Raw genomic sequence first — 14,806 nt, 5'->3', positions numbered from 1 at the left:
GGGGTCAAGCATCGACCTGTTGCCTGCCAGAGGATGCTGGAATGTCCAAATTCACCAACAAAGGCCTGGATTTGGTGATCATGGGCTCTAGGGGGCACGCAGCTCTCAGGACCACCAAAAACGCACAAGGAACGAGAAACGCAAGAAAGAAACCAAAGTTCCGAAATGCATAGGAGATTTGTAGGCAGCGTGCTTCCCACACCTCGTTGGCGCTCTCCATCGGATGAATCATTGCAAGGAAAAGTCGTTACCTCGTCAAACTTAGGTTGCGTCTCTCGAGTAAGATAGAACCGATAGCGCCTGGAGATCAGACGATGTCCCACACTTCCTCGGCGGCGTGGCAGAACTTGCTACAGGCCACACTGGCACTCAGACTATAGTTACTGATACTGATGGTGTCGTCCTTGAAGGAGTCGGCAAAGTCATCGTGGCCCTTGGCCATGGCTCCGACAAAGATACAGCAGCTCTCCTTGGGGCCCAGCGATTCGATATAGTCCCGAGTGCGCACCACGGGGGCTTCGTAACTGAGGGTGACCTTGCGGCAGTTCGGGGGCAGGTGGTCGGTGATAGGGTTCTTGATCACCTTGAGCAGCTTCTCTTGCGAGTTGGTGGAGCGAATCGAGAGTCGGTGCAGCAATTGGACCATCAAACCGGCAAATCGCTTGAAAGTACGAGGAATGCGAACGCTAGGGTTCACTTCGATCAGGACACCCTTAGCGGTGTGAATGTAGATCTGAAGTTTACCGGCCTTGTTGACGGGCGAGTCGAGGAGGGTGAGGAGACACTAGCGGCGGTGATTAGCATTCGGACAAGACCCTAACTCGGACATGGGGAGGGGCGAAGGACCGTACCTGATGGGTAATATCCGGTCGAGCCTCGCTAATGTCTCTGTTCATCTTGCGCATCACACCGATATGCTCGTCGCTGTTGAGCAAGGAGTATTTTTCATCACGGTTGGTGCCGCTGCGTCCGCCATGAGAGGCGCGGAAAGTTTCCAAGCTTGCATGAGACAGGACGACGATCAAACGCTGGGTCTCCTTATCGTGAGCGGAGATGGGGACATGTTGCTCAGCGACAAGCTGAGGCAGTTCGGGAGGAGGGCAGGACTGGGTCCCTGAGGGTCGAGTTTCGTTAGCATCCATGGGGCGTTTCAAAAAAATCAAAGCTTCACCAAGCTCGAGGTATTTGCGCGGTGATGCAGCGAATTTTTTGACGATCGCGAGGGGAGATCCAAGAAGAGAGAATTGAATCTAATTGATGGAAAGGCGGGGGAGGGAAAATGGTCCAGCCAGCGGGATGTGGCACAGACGGACTGTTCCTTGGGACACCCCCATGCAAACGATGCGAAGATTCCGTCGTACCGTGCCTAACCATCGAGGACGAACTGGAGGCCCGAAAAGACCCAATGCCGTGATGGATAAGGGAACAGAGCAGGGCAAATGTGATAGATAGATCTCTTTCGCAGCTTGCAAGCCAATCAGTGATAGAGTTGGTTTACTTACTGGCACGCTTTCTCTTTCCTGCTACTTGAACAGAATCCGACATATTGAACCGATGAACCAATTGAAGACTTTTTATAGAAAAAGAAGGGTATTATATGTAATTCGAGACTCGGGACCGATAAGAGGAATCGAGAGGAATAGATGAGATGGACGTCGGACGATTAAGAAGAGCGACAAACGGTAATAAAGGAAGATCCGGAGAGGCGCAGAGAGGAAGGAAGCGGCTGCAGGATAAGCTGACAGTCGCAGGATGAGGGGATTTCAGGTGGGGATGTTTCTGCTTCGTGTGCTTTTAAACCCCGGCAACTTTGAGTTTTGTTTGAAATGAGACCCTCTCTCTCTCTTTCGCTATCCCGTTCAGGCGCAGTGCAGAAGGAGAGAAATGTTGGGGGACTGAACGATTTGAAGGTTGAGTCGATGCGCAGAAAACGGCAAGGAGGAAGGGAAAAAAAAAAAAAAAAAAAAAAAAAGATCGCCGAGCGACTTTTTCCGCCCGCAAAATCAATGAAATCCAAATCCTTCCCCGTTCCTTCTTCTTTCAGTCTTTCAACGAAAAGTCTCCGATCGGCGGCGACTTCCTCAATTCAACTCCGTCTACTCCGTACTTCCCATCTCTCTCCTTCTCCCCCGCCTCCATCTTCTCCCTACGCTCTTGCCCAGCACCTGTCCGCTTAGGCGCATTCGTGATTCCACCATCCCACTTCACACCCTCCCGTCCCAAATCCTACTTTATCTATGCATCCTAGGACCGTTATGATTGATAGAATCAAGTCCGACCACTCATTTCCCAGATGAATATCCTGTTTTTCGTTTTTTCGCGCCCTGCCGGATGAAATCGTGGTTTTCCATTTCCATTTCCGGTGACTCACTTCACTGTGACTCCGGCTGCTCTCTCGCCCGTACAACACTCCCTCCGTTCCCTATGAAACCATGGAAGGCACACGGAGTAACTCAACTCATATTGTTCAGTCCCTCGGAGCTTCTATTCCGATTGTCATCCCCGAATCAAATCCTACTTGGTCTACTCCGTATGTATGAGGGGATCCGGAAAGGTTCGCAGAGCTGGAAATTAAACAACCTCCGTTGGAAGCCACAACCCAGCATCATAACTATCGAACGGTGAGGGGCGCAAGACAATAAGAAAGAGCCCAAGTAGTGCTTAAACTCTTTGGATCAATCAATGCATTACCTCGTATTCGCCCTTGCAGTTGCGATCGGGATGTATCCAGCCGTATTCCTCCTACCGGCAGAGATGGTACTCTAACGTGCATGAACAACTGACCAGCTGCGTCTGTAGGTCTGGCTTGGATTAGACGTTTTCTAGTGGTGGGGAGAGGTACTCAGTTCTGTAGGTGTGGTGCTAGGTTTCTTATCAAGACAGACAGACAGACAGACAGACAGACAGACAGATAGACCACCGGGGGGATGTGCCTGTCTGCTTGAATTCTTTCGTCCGGTGATACTTAAAACTTGACTAGTCAACTGCCTACGGTGTGCAGATGCCTCGGGCACTACGCAAGGGACGCGGAGTTGAGGACCGTCCCGCACTTGTCATTCAAGATATCCAGTGTTGGTATCTCCGAGGAAGATCTCTGGATCCCTTGCCAGAAGGCTCCTGCTGGCTGGTGTGGTAACCAAGCAGGTCGGAAAGGGCGTACATGAAACACTTCGGAGGCTGTTCGGAGTGTGCGTAGAGAGGCCTACTCATGGGCTGCAGCCAGCCACGCGTTCGTGCCAATGAACTGGCTGGCTCGCGATGGGCGAGCTTAAAGGCTAGGTCTCATGGCGATAGACCTTAGTCCCTTAATCTAGTGGAACTAGATGCAGTGACGCGCAGTAATTACGTACGTTCAATGGACTAACCAAGGAGTGCCATTTCTAGAATTGAATTTGATTGAATTGAAACCTGTAAAAAGTATCAAGGACTGTTCGTAGCCCTATATACCTAGTTAATAAAAAAATATTATAGCCCCTGGCTCTGGAATGAGACAGACCTATGTCGACAACATCAACTGAATGTCTAGGATGTCTCCTCAGGGTGACATTGCAAGACGGTGAAGAGAAGTCATGATGCGATGCTAGGATATGTAACACCGACTCGAATGCCAGGTTGTGCTTGCTGGGACCTTCTCACTATCCAAAATCATTCCATAAACGTATTGCATTCATCAACCCCCCGGGGTCTTTGCTGGCTTGGTTGCTCAGAAAGAGGTTGGCACTGGCTTGAGATCAGGCCAGTCAGTCCTTTTCACTCCATAACGCAAGATTAATCAAACCCAGTCATTTGTACCCACGGGTGCAATCCAACCAAAAGCCGGTGTCTCCGAGTAGAGGTCGATGGTCAACTCATTCGAAACACCCTCAATGATCAGGGACAAATCCTAGCACCCACGATACTATCGGATCGGGACCTTGCATATTCAGAGTCACCTTGCTGCATAGTGTATAGTGTTTGACAATTTGACCCTGATAATCGCCACTTCATGGTAGTGCCGCCTGAGACCATGGATTTCATCAGGAGACATGCGAAAACAGTCAACTCAGGATCTTCCACAGTATGCCAATCCCCGAGCTTCTGGCCCTTTCCAGAGCCAGCATACCATACTATGCATGTTATCTTTGTCGGTTCCTATCGAGAATGCCCAGGATATTGCGGATATCTGAACATAATGTATATCTCCCATCCGCAGAGCATTTGTATCACACTCATCGTGATGATGCGATCAACTCTCCCGATTCGTCATTGATCGCTCTTTCCCGCTAGTCATATCATCAACGAGCAGAGCTGCATGGGTCATGGATCGTTATATTGTATCCCAAGTGACAGAAGAGGGGTACACTTCGACTGCCCTGATCCGTAATGAATCTTTTTCCCTGGATGGCGACATGTAGCCAGACCCCTCGACTCCCCAGTGGTGGAAACCTCAGCGAACGATCGCACAAGAGTGAAACCTACCTTCTGTCAAAGACGTACGTACATAAAAATGACCGCGCCTCGCCACGGAAGGGGCAAAAGAAAAAAAAAGGGGGGAAGGTTTTTCAACAAAGAAAAGCCCTCTGCAACATGTCGTACTTGAGCGACTCACCCTCGTGTTCACATTGTGCTTCGTAAACCGCGACCCAGAAGATTCTCAAGACGGGATAGGTCTGCTTGACAATGGCTGCACCTCGACCAGTGAGAGCAGATGAATTTAAGTGGGAGAGGGCGACAGGCGCGTTTCAGAGCCAATGCGCGGGCTTTCGGATGACTTGATGTGCGACGCTGTGTGATGCAGCTGCCCCTTTCCCCCGTCCATTGAGAGCTGCCTTGCCCGCCCCCGTCTCACCTTCTCGCCAGTCCGTCGCACGCCGTTAAATAGAGGGGACACGTTCCCGATCGGCCATTCGTGAGATTTCATTGCATTTTTTCAAATACTTCGCCACACTTAAATTTGCCCCGGTCTGTTTGCTGAGCTCGATAGCGTCTTGACCTGGTGTTCTATTATGGAAAAGAGCTTTGACATGGATGTCCCACCCTTCGGGTCTTTTGGGCTCCTCGTTGATTATTCAACTCAGTCATTCAGATTAATAGATTCCGTGGGGGCGAATCTTGTAGCGAGTGTTCATGTCAATGTGATAATCCCTCTGCTACAAATCAAGACCACGAGCGAATCAACGGACTGATATCAAATCATCAGTCCGTGTGTGTGTGCCTCCCTGTCGGATGAATCAGTCCAACGTAGGCTAATCGGTTGTTTCACAAACGGGAGCACCAGAAAGAGGGTTTTCTTTCCTGGCCCGGCTTATGTCTGGACCAGTAATCCAGTATACACAGGACGCCAGACAATCAGGACCAATCGAGCGTTGATCCACTTGGCGGGGGCGGTGATCCGATAATGTTCGGAAAGAATCCAGGGTGCTTGCATCGCAACAAACGGAGAGCACCCAGGATCAGACGAGATGAGAGATCATGATGATACCCCGTAGAAGCGATGCAATGGGATCGGTCAGTTGAATCTGTCCAGCGTCTGCTTGGTTTCATGTTGGACGGAGATTGGGATTGACTGGGTGGTTACTACTTTCGACCGGGCGCTCATTCGGCGGTGATGACTGCACCGATGAGTTGGAAAAAGAAAAGAATCGAAACGAACAGATGATTACTTGCTGACGACTAGCATTGGAGCTCTCCTGTAATCGACAGCTACCTACTTGTATGCACCCTGGATACTTGGTTTCTCGCGGCCTTGGAGACCGGGTGGAATGGCATCTCCTCACACGGTTGTCCCCTTATGGAGCATTTGATTGGAATACTGTCAAATGCAGGGTCGTTTTCTTCTTCGTTTGTTTCGTTATTTTATTTCCCCCTCCCTCCCAAGACCAACGGTAAGTTAGAAAAAAAAAATAAAAAAACAAGGACAGGAAAGAAACAAAAAGTTACAGAAAGAGCAAAGAAAAGGCAAGCGTGACGACACGCATGCAGCGGTGGTCCAGTAAGGATGGGAGAGGTATCAGCAAGGGCACAGCGAGGCTGGGAAAACCGTCTGGCATGAATGTACACAGCATCAATAGTGTGGGGAGGAAGGTGGTAGAGAGCATCATTCTGAGGTAGATTAAGTTTCCCCAAGCCAATTGTAATTATTCAGGAGGTGATTTGCCACCTTGTCAGCTGTCGACAGGCCTCCCACTAGGATGCCTACCTAACACTAACAGGCGCACCACGCAGGTAGGGCTGATGTGGTTGGTGGCTATGGGGGTTGGTTCCTCATTATTTAAGGAGGCGAAGTCACAGAGCGAGACGAAAATAAAGGGAACAGTAATAAGAGAAAAGTAAGACAGGCTGCTGAGACTGTGTTTGAAGTTCCACAACCGTCGTCAGTTTCGGGCGCCTGAGTGGCCCGCGAGGATTTATACTTCTAGGCACTGCGTTTCTCTGAATGGATTTGATTTGATTGCGACTGTTCTCTCCTTATTCGATCAGAATTCTCCCGATCCTCATCCGCCAAGAATTACCGCCCATCCAAGCGACAGAAGGATTAGGGGGTAGGGGGAATATATAGCTCCTGGGATGGCCCAGTTGCTGGCAGGTGGAGCAAGTATCCCTTGATTCCTCATTCTGGCTTTTTTGGTTGGTATAAAACCGAGAGGTGATTCAATCGGCAAGAGATCCAGCGACCAGAAGAGAGAGAGAGAGAGAGAGAGAGAGAGATAACGGGAAAGAGAAAGAGCAAGAGAGAGAAAGTCTCCTGATTCTTGATCCCATCGCAGGTAAATCCACTTTCCCTTTCCCATCCTTCCTTCCTAAAACAAGGCGAGAGCAACCGCCAGGCCAAACCAAACAAACCAAGCAAACCAAACAAACCCAGCAGAGCAATATGACTAAAAGCGGACTAGCTCCCCGGGCACGCGTTCCGTCACCTGTCGATCAGCGCCGAAGCCTTCCGTGGAAAATAAAATAAATCATCATCGGCATCATAATAGTCCTAAATTAATCCCATAATATTAACACGCCCTCCCCACACCCCTTTTTTGTCGCCATACTCCTCCCCCTCCTTCTTCACACTATCTTCACCTGGGAAAGGTCATCAATGCTCGGCTCAGTCCAATTTATGACGTGAAAGAAAGGAGATGCCGTGGACTGTAACTAATTCATTCAAGCGGTGCGTGTTGCCCCCGGTTCTTCCCTATCCCTTGAATCCCGCCACTCCAGGCTAACGTTCCAAATTTCTTCATTTTTCGTCTCGACAGAGGTCTTATGATGAAAACATACGGTCGACCGTCATGGCGTGTTTACGACGACGACGACCAGCGCCCGGCCGCCAAAAAAAGACGCGTCCAGCAGCCGTCAGGCAATGAGTCCGATGAGGCAGAGAATAGCCTGCAATACGCCATTCGCGAATCCTCAGCCGCTGTGTTGTCCAGCCCGTCGCGTCGCAACTCCATTCTGCTGTCGGAAGGCACGCAGGAAGACGATTTATCGACCCCACCGTCATCCCCTCCGCCTCGATTGTCGCCTCCCCCGGCGAACACGCGAAAACCAACTTTTTCGTTTCTCAAGCGCAAGCAGTCTTCTACCAAGGACTCCACCAATGGCACCCCGCTCACCGAGGTCAACTCGAACAGCGTCCGCCCGTCGACAGACCCCCCCAAGAAGAAGGCGGCCACGTCGCAGCCCACATCACAGCAGCAGCAGCTACCACAGCAGTCGCAGCCGCCGCCACCAACCGCATTAAAGCAAATGCAGATTGACCTAGGCCACGAAGTGAGGAGGACGTGTTCGACCTGCGGGATGGAATATGTTCCGTCGAATGCGGAGGATGCGTCGCTACATAAGAAGTTTCACGATATGAACTCGACGGGCGTCGATTTGGGCAAGGCTTTTATGCGAGCGAATGCATCGCGATGGGTTTATGAGGCTACTCGGTTCGAAGAAGGATACGTGGTTATCGTCGATCGGAAGGCATCTCCGACCGCGAAAAACCAAGCGAAGAAGGTACTCGAGGTGATTGGAAAGGAATTATCCTCCCCGGAGATTGAGGATGAAGTGCTATGGAGCCAGGTGGAAGCGCCCAAACACCTACGCACAAACGGCTCGTCGGAGAAAGTCGATCGCTACAAGGTGTTTTTGCATATGAAGGACAGTCGATGCGTCGGAGCGTGCTTGACGGAGCGAATTTGGGAGTCACGGCCAGTCGAGAAACCATCCGCCCAGCCACATGGGACCGACTCAGCCGTCACAGTCCGCGGGGAAACGCACCCGGCGATCGTGGGAATTTCTCGCATCTGGACATCCGGCTCGTCCCGACGCAAAGGAATCGCCATGGATCTCCTGGATTGCGTCGTGAGTAATTACATTTATGGCATGGAGATCCCCAAGGAACAGATGGCGTTTAGCCAGCCGACAGAGAGCGGCAAACTTTTGGCTCAGTCGTTCTTCGGGGATGGCGAGTGGCATGTGTATGAGGAGAACTAAACCGAGGACCACTGTCCAGTCTACCATACCTACAGAATCCATACAGGGACAAACGGTTGTTATTTTCTTAGGTTTCAATAATAAACGGGCGAGTTGATACCCTTCTTTCTCGGGCATTGGATGGCGGGGGAAGAATATTGTGATGACCATTTATTCGATTTCATTGTGTACCACCCAGAGGTGTTTTCTTTTTCCTTTGTTTTTTCTTATTTTTTTTTTTGGGGGGGACGGGGTTTTGCATTTATTTTATGCCTCTGATTGTCTTTTTGGGTTTTCTTTTTGGCTGATTCGTTCTCTTGTTGTTGCCTTCGCTGTATCATATATACCTTTTTCCTACTTCCCCTTTTTTCCCCAGCTGTCGTTGCCTAACTAACCATCGACCACTCGCATGTTGTCATTTTCCGCGATTGATTGTTTTCTTATACAAAAAAGAATGGAAATACGGGGGAGAATGTAAACGGACACACAGAAATCCCTGAGTTATAGCTTATCGGAGTAAAATGGTAGAGCAGTAGCTAAGAAGAGACCTGCTTAGTTGCCCGGAAGCCGGATGGTCAGCGGCTGTCAAACACCCTTTCATCCCGCCGACGTGGGCGACTCTTTTCCCTTTCAACCTCCTCGCCCCCTCAATCGTCCCTTGCTCTCATGGTCAGTGCCCTCCGTCTTCACTGCGATGTCTGGATCAAATCCTTTCCGCCCTAAGAAGTCAGAGGGTGAGTTGGACCCGTCATTGCCGGATTCTTCGAGTATCGACTCTTTGGCCGAAGTTGCAAGGCTGACCGTCGCAGATCCCACAGGGCACCCTCCATCATCATCCCATTCGACCGCTGGGAGCTCGTACTTTCCCGTACCTCCTGTGTACACCGTCCCCGATACCTCCGTCAATCCGAATGGCATCCCCAACCTCCCTTGTTCAAACTTCACGCCGAGCAACGACGATTCGTTGTCCTCGGACGATCAGTCCCTCTCCGATCCCTTCCATCAACACTCGGACCTGAGTGATGATGATGGACCACGACGGAAACCAACGTCGATTCCTACGTCAAACCCTTCAAATATCCCCCGAGAGCCCCTAGACGAAGAATTCCGTCGAGCCCGGCAACCAGGTCTCCCCTCCCCTCCCATTTCTGCGACAGCCTTCGGATCATCTGCTGGACCATCGGCGAGGACGAGAACCCACGACCAATTTCCAGGACAGGAAAACGCCAGGCCGCTTGGCGGGAACGCGCCCGTGGCCAGCTCAAATGCATCTATCCGGTCATTGACCCCTCATGGCGGGACCCGTACTACTAACAGTAGCGTTACGGACGTATCCCAAACGCCGGCGCATCCGGGCATTGCAAACCTCCCGGGGGTCGGACGAGATTCCAAGCCTCTTGCTAGCCGCCCAAGTAACCGGGACAGGGTCCCTCCGCCTCCACCGAAAAGTCACCATGGGAAATTGATCAGTCCCACCCCTGGCACGGCATCTCCCCTAGCTCAACCCGCACCGGTCAGACCGACCAACCGCTATTCCTTCCATGGCTCCCCTTCAGAGGCCTCACTTTCGCCTCGACCCTCCCAATCCCAGGGGGACTATTTCGCCGGCCTGGGAGAGAGGCAAGCATCAGACAGATCACCCGAGACCCTGCGCCGGAGTCAATCCCAACACAAACGACCCCCAACGCCACCGCTCGCGCGGCGGCACAGTCAGATGAGGCGATCAAAAACGACGCACTCCAAAGCTAATATGTCACGGTTATCGATGCCGCCTATCAAAGTGGATGTTACCGCCGAATCTCCCCCTCCGAGTCCAGGCTCCTGGTCATTAAATCCGTCTCGAACTCGGGATGCGCGGGTCGACACCTCGTCCTCCGACGAGAACTCTTCCCGGCCTCCTCCTCTTTCTATCCGAACGTTGGTGTCGAAATCGTCAACATCGGTGGCAGACACCTCAGCCTCTACGTCGCCTTCCAACTCTAAAGCGTCGTTTAATAAAAGGGCATCGCAACAGAACCCTCTGCCCCCTCCTCCACCTCCACGGCGCACGCGGGGGTCCAGTAATCACAGCAGCGATGACACTCGTTCTGTAAGCTTTCGCTCGGAGAAACCGACGGATGAGAAAACCACGTTTGCACCGGAGCCGTCTAATGCACGAGACATTCTGGCCGACTTGACGCGCCTGCAGAAAGAGGTGGACGACCTCCGCGGCCACTATGAAAACCGCAAGGCCAGCCACTAATGGAAAGCTGCATGAGCCGGCTTGTCTGGCGAAGCAAGGGGGAGAGGGAGTTAGCCATATGATAACGTGAGTGGGGAACGACCACTGTCAGAAAGGGGGATGGATTATGTTCTTTATAGCATTGTACGTCATGGATAGGATTATGCACGATTTACGATTACTACGCCGTTGGTATTGGATGGACATAAAGCCGCCGTAGTTTACATTCATATAGCTATTCTCTATATCTCTATACCTCTACGAAGTACCTATGCCTACACTGTACTCAGGAGTATACCTACCTTTTACACCAGGTCGGATTGGTTGCCGCCCGTGACCCGTGACGTCAGCCGATCCCGTCCCCAAGCGGCTTTTTTCCCTTCTTCTTCTTTTCCTCTTGAGAATCTGTAGATCCTCTTCCAAAGAATGTCTCGATCGAACTTTTCTTTGAGATTCAAAAATCAAGAACTACCAGAGCGGGAAGACGAGAGCGACCTTCTGGGTCTTCTACGCAGCGTCTAGATCGTCTCGGGTGACGTCGCTTTGCAGCCTCACTTTGTCTCGTTGGTCTCTAATCTTCATCCTCGACTTTGGTTCCAGGATTCCATTCTCCCCCTTCGAATCTTATTGAAACCAAACCTTAATCACTGCCGTGGAGAGTGTCTTGGGGGCCCTTTTTTCGCCATCTCGCGGCCGAACTGCCTTTTTTTGATCACTTGCACATTTCCCCCCCAATTCATATAGGATTGCTCCTTGTCCTTGACCTGCAGCTTGATTGACCACGCGGAATCTTTCTTTATCATCCAGCTCTTTCGGGAGATTGCCGTGGCTTCTATCTCAGTCAATCCCAGCTCATACGTCCTCTCTCTTATCTTATTACCCTTCGTCCTTGCACCCCTCCCCACTTATTTACCATCGATCACCGTTTCTCCTCTTCTCACTCACCTCTCTTCTCACCGTGAACCCGAAACATTTACATACAATCGAACAATAGCATTAATTATGACCACCCCAACTTTGATCAACCTGCCTCCTCCACCATCTGATCCGGTGACTCCCTCGGATATGGGCCCGTAAGGTTGACCCTTTTTTTCGCGTCTTCTGCTTATTCTCCTCGTCTTGAAATGATCCGCTTGGACAAAACCCACTAACCGTAGTCTACCTTCCGTCGCAGAGGGACCCCGAATTCTGGAACAACCTCCCTCTCCGCTCTGTCCACCACCGCGATCAAGGACGGCCATCAAGGCCAGCCTTTCCCTCACGGTCGTCATGCTCACCATTCACCTTCCACGTCGATGACTTCCACCACCACTCTAGAAGCAGAGCGCGCCGATCGCATTTCGCGCCTGGCGGGGTTAGAACGGGTGGCCACTGCCCGGGCGGGGGGTGGCACTGCTACTTCCCAACCGACGACTATGCCCCCAACTATGCAAAATCCAGGCTACTTCGACAGCAGTATGGGACTGAAGGAGAGAAGCACGGTGGGTAGCGCGAGCGCCACGGGCAGCGTGGGAGCCCGCACGACCTGGGCCAGTAGCAGCGATGCGCCCGACGTCGATAAGATGAGCGAAGACCCAGACGACGGCACTTCCAGCGTAGGAAATATCAGCGAGGGAGATGCCAGTTTGGTCGGTTTTGGAGAAGGTGCCAGCACCATCAGCGGCCCGATCTCACATTCCGGGCTAAACCGCACTGCCTCTGGAGGAGGCCGACCCAACTCCTTGGGCAGTCCCACGGGCCGATCGAACCCTATCGCGCCGTTCTCTCATATGTCGAATGACAGCACTAGGCTGCATTCTACAATGTCACCTACTGGATCGATCACCCCCGAGCCGGCACAAGATGCTCGGATGGTTGACGGCATGACCTATGATCCGGACGTGGTCGATACAACGGTGAGAACTCCACGGCTGGCGACGCCGGCGGATCCAGATGTGCCTGGCAATCCGGCCAGCGAGCAACGTTTGGGCTGATCGACCGGGTGGTTCACGAGATTCCCGTGAAAATGGCATAACAATGCAGGGGAAGAGACGGGAAAGAAAAAACAATAAAGAAAAAAAAATATGGAGAAGAAGATGAAAAGGTGAAATAGGCGTTTGCTTCAATGACTTCAGGAAATTGTAATTGTATGGGAAGGCCAGGGTCGGACACAGAGCTTGGGGATCTCATCTTAGGCTAGGTTGATCTCATGAAATTTGTAGGATAGTAGGGAGTATCTTTATTCCTCATGGGATTATGCATTTGTTAGTATACGCTTGTTTGAATTGAATTGATGCTCCGAAGAGTCTTTATAGTATAGCGTAGTATCCTATGTATGAACAGTGGACAATGGGTAAGAGTTTGCGCGGAGCAAGAATATTCGACTGTTCCGAACCGGCAGAGAAATTGAAGTGCTTCTGGTTGTCATGCCCTCGTGGCAGTTTCTACAGTCCTTCCTAATCCTCCCTGTTGTTTAACCCCTAACAACACCCTCCTTCACCACCCTCCTCCTCCTCCTTCACACCCACAACTCTTCGCCTCTACTCTTCTATGTCTTATCTTTTTACTAGCATCGACAGCTATACCGCGAGAAGAGCTTACAGACGGGTGACGTCGCATACTTGCCTAGAAACAATATCCATCGATCTCAAGTCACTAAACAACCGAGAACTCACTCATTCACCCTGGCGCCGTGGCTCTTCAATTCAAATAGATGAAGCCGATAGGTCTAGCAGTTTTTGATTAACTCAAAACTAAAATATCGGAACAGAAAGAGGTAATCAACAGATAAGCAAGCATACCAAGCTGAGTGCATCAACACTCAAGGTGAATATTACTTTCTATTCACTCCCGGCCTGGTATTTTCTGAATCTAACTTCTCTAGCAATTTTCAGGGCTGTCTGACGGTGGACGTCATGACACAGGGCGGGGCAGCGGATTATCTGACTGAAGAGGCCTGATACAAAGGATGGGTAGGGGGAAGCTTTGCTTTATGGAGTATCGGTCCATTGGAACATAACAATGGACGCTGATACTCGCAAGAGGACTCGAGGCCTAGAGTGTGGAAATTCCTGCGATCCACTGCCATCGAACTCGACAGAGAGTTATTTATCGGTGAGCCTGAATGTTAAAGTGAGGAGATAGGCACAGATGAGATGAGTCGATGATAAAATGACTAACTACCTACAGACGTGTCGAGCAAGTTGCAACATCTCCTCACTTTACTACCCAGGAGCCTCGCCGCATTGAGTAGATTGACCCTGTCCGGAGTTACTTTATTCTTACCAAGACGATTCTCTTGGAAGGAAAAAGGAGATATAATTCTTGATGCTGGAGAATCTTCAGCCTAGGACTGGGGCGGGCCCCCGATGCTTTGGCGAAAATCATGCTCGGATTGAGGAACCCTTGTGAGTTTAAGTTTGACCTGTTATCCTATTTCGAGATTTATCAAGGAGGTTCACTATTATGATGAAGGCTGCGGTTCTACTATATTGGTGCATCTGTTCCTCTATATGCGGGCCTGCGTAGCCACTACGCTGCTTTATGTCGTGGGTAGATTATGTTAGACCGCACAGGATCACTGCAAGAGAAAACACTCATTATGACACCCTACTGACAGAAGCTTCTTTACAGATAGACCTCGTCCGAAGACTGTGCGAACTTCGCTCAAAATAGAATTACAGGTTCATCAACTCGAGGAAAGCATCAAATATCGGAGCGGGCCAAACGAGCATTTTTCAAGGGACGTGAGAGCACAAACCAGCTCAGAAGGGATTTCTATGAACTTTGGAGCAGCCTAGACAAGTAATCTCGAAGGGAAATTCGGGCTCAGGCACAACCCGGCTCAAACCAGAATATCAGATTTGCTCGCTTGATGGGGACAGAATAGCATCTTCAACATATGGCGACCTAAACAAAATGTGAATTCTTAGAGATTTGGAGAAGGGCCTGAAACCGACAGGCAGCCCAGAGTCAAATGAAGTTTAAGGGTGCACGGAGGCTGATAGATAGTATGAGCTAAAGCAGGATCAGATCTTCCCACTCGTTTCAATAAGGACCTCTCATGTGTCTCTGCTTTATAATCAGCTTATTTTTATTCTAACGTATCCGGTAAGCGGGCGCCGCACGCAAGCGAGCGCCGCAGCTCCGTATCCCATACTAATTCACCTTTTTTTG

At 50.8% G+C, this 14,806-nt stretch overlaps 4 protein-coding genes across 4 annotated transcripts; 3 read left to right on the top strand and 1 right to left on the bottom strand.

Moving 5' to 3' along the window:
• Positions 1 to 307: 307 nt before the first annotated feature.
• KD926_004852 (18S rRNA pseudouridine methyltransferase) lies at positions 308 to 1,545 on the bottom strand (the record flags this gene model as incomplete). The annotated part of the gene is made up of 3 exons (XM_053095357.1): positions 308 to 784; positions 852 to 1,114; positions 1,503 to 1,545. 3 exons carry the CDS (start codon positions 1,543 to 1,545, stop codon positions 308 to 310), a joined length of 783 nt encoding a protein of 260 aa, XP_052949966.1.
• Positions 1,546 to 7,233: 5,688 nt separating this feature from the next.
• Positions 7,234 to 8,451, top strand: KD926_004851 (ESCO family N-acetyltransferase; the record flags this gene model as incomplete). Its single annotated transcript, XM_053095356.1, has 1 exon — positions 7,234 to 8,451. One exon carries the CDS (start codon positions 7,234 to 7,236, stop codon positions 8,449 to 8,451), a length of 1,218 nt encoding a protein of 405 aa, XP_052949965.1.
• Positions 8,452 to 9,124: 673 nt separating this feature from the next.
• KD926_004850 (uncharacterized protein) lies at positions 9,125 to 10,672 on the top strand (the record flags this gene model as incomplete). Its single annotated transcript, XM_053095355.1, has 1 exon — positions 9,125 to 10,672. One exon carries the CDS (start codon positions 9,125 to 9,127, stop codon positions 10,670 to 10,672), a length of 1,548 nt encoding a protein of 515 aa, XP_052949964.1.
• A 1,274-nt stretch (positions 10,673 to 11,946) lies between these two features.
• Positions 11,947 to 12,624, top strand: KD926_004849 (uncharacterized protein; the record flags this gene model as incomplete). Its single annotated transcript, XM_053095354.1, has 1 exon — positions 11,947 to 12,624. The coding sequence occupies one exon, from the start codon at positions 11,947 to 11,949 to the stop codon at positions 12,622 to 12,624; it is 678 nt and encodes a 225-aa protein (XP_052949963.1).
• Positions 12,625 to 14,806: the final 2,182 nt, after the last annotated feature.

Source organism: Aspergillus affinis (assembly GCF_023601865.1).
Source record: "Aspergillus affinis strain CMG 70 chromosome Unknown NODE_236_length_23468_cov_84_036510, whole genome shotgun sequence".
Classification (NCBI taxonomy): domain Eukaryota; kingdom Fungi; phylum Ascomycota; class Eurotiomycetes; order Eurotiales; family Aspergillaceae; genus Aspergillus; species Aspergillus affinis.
Note: the sequence above shows the minus strand (reverse complement) of the source record. Positions and strands in the feature narration are given on the sequence as shown.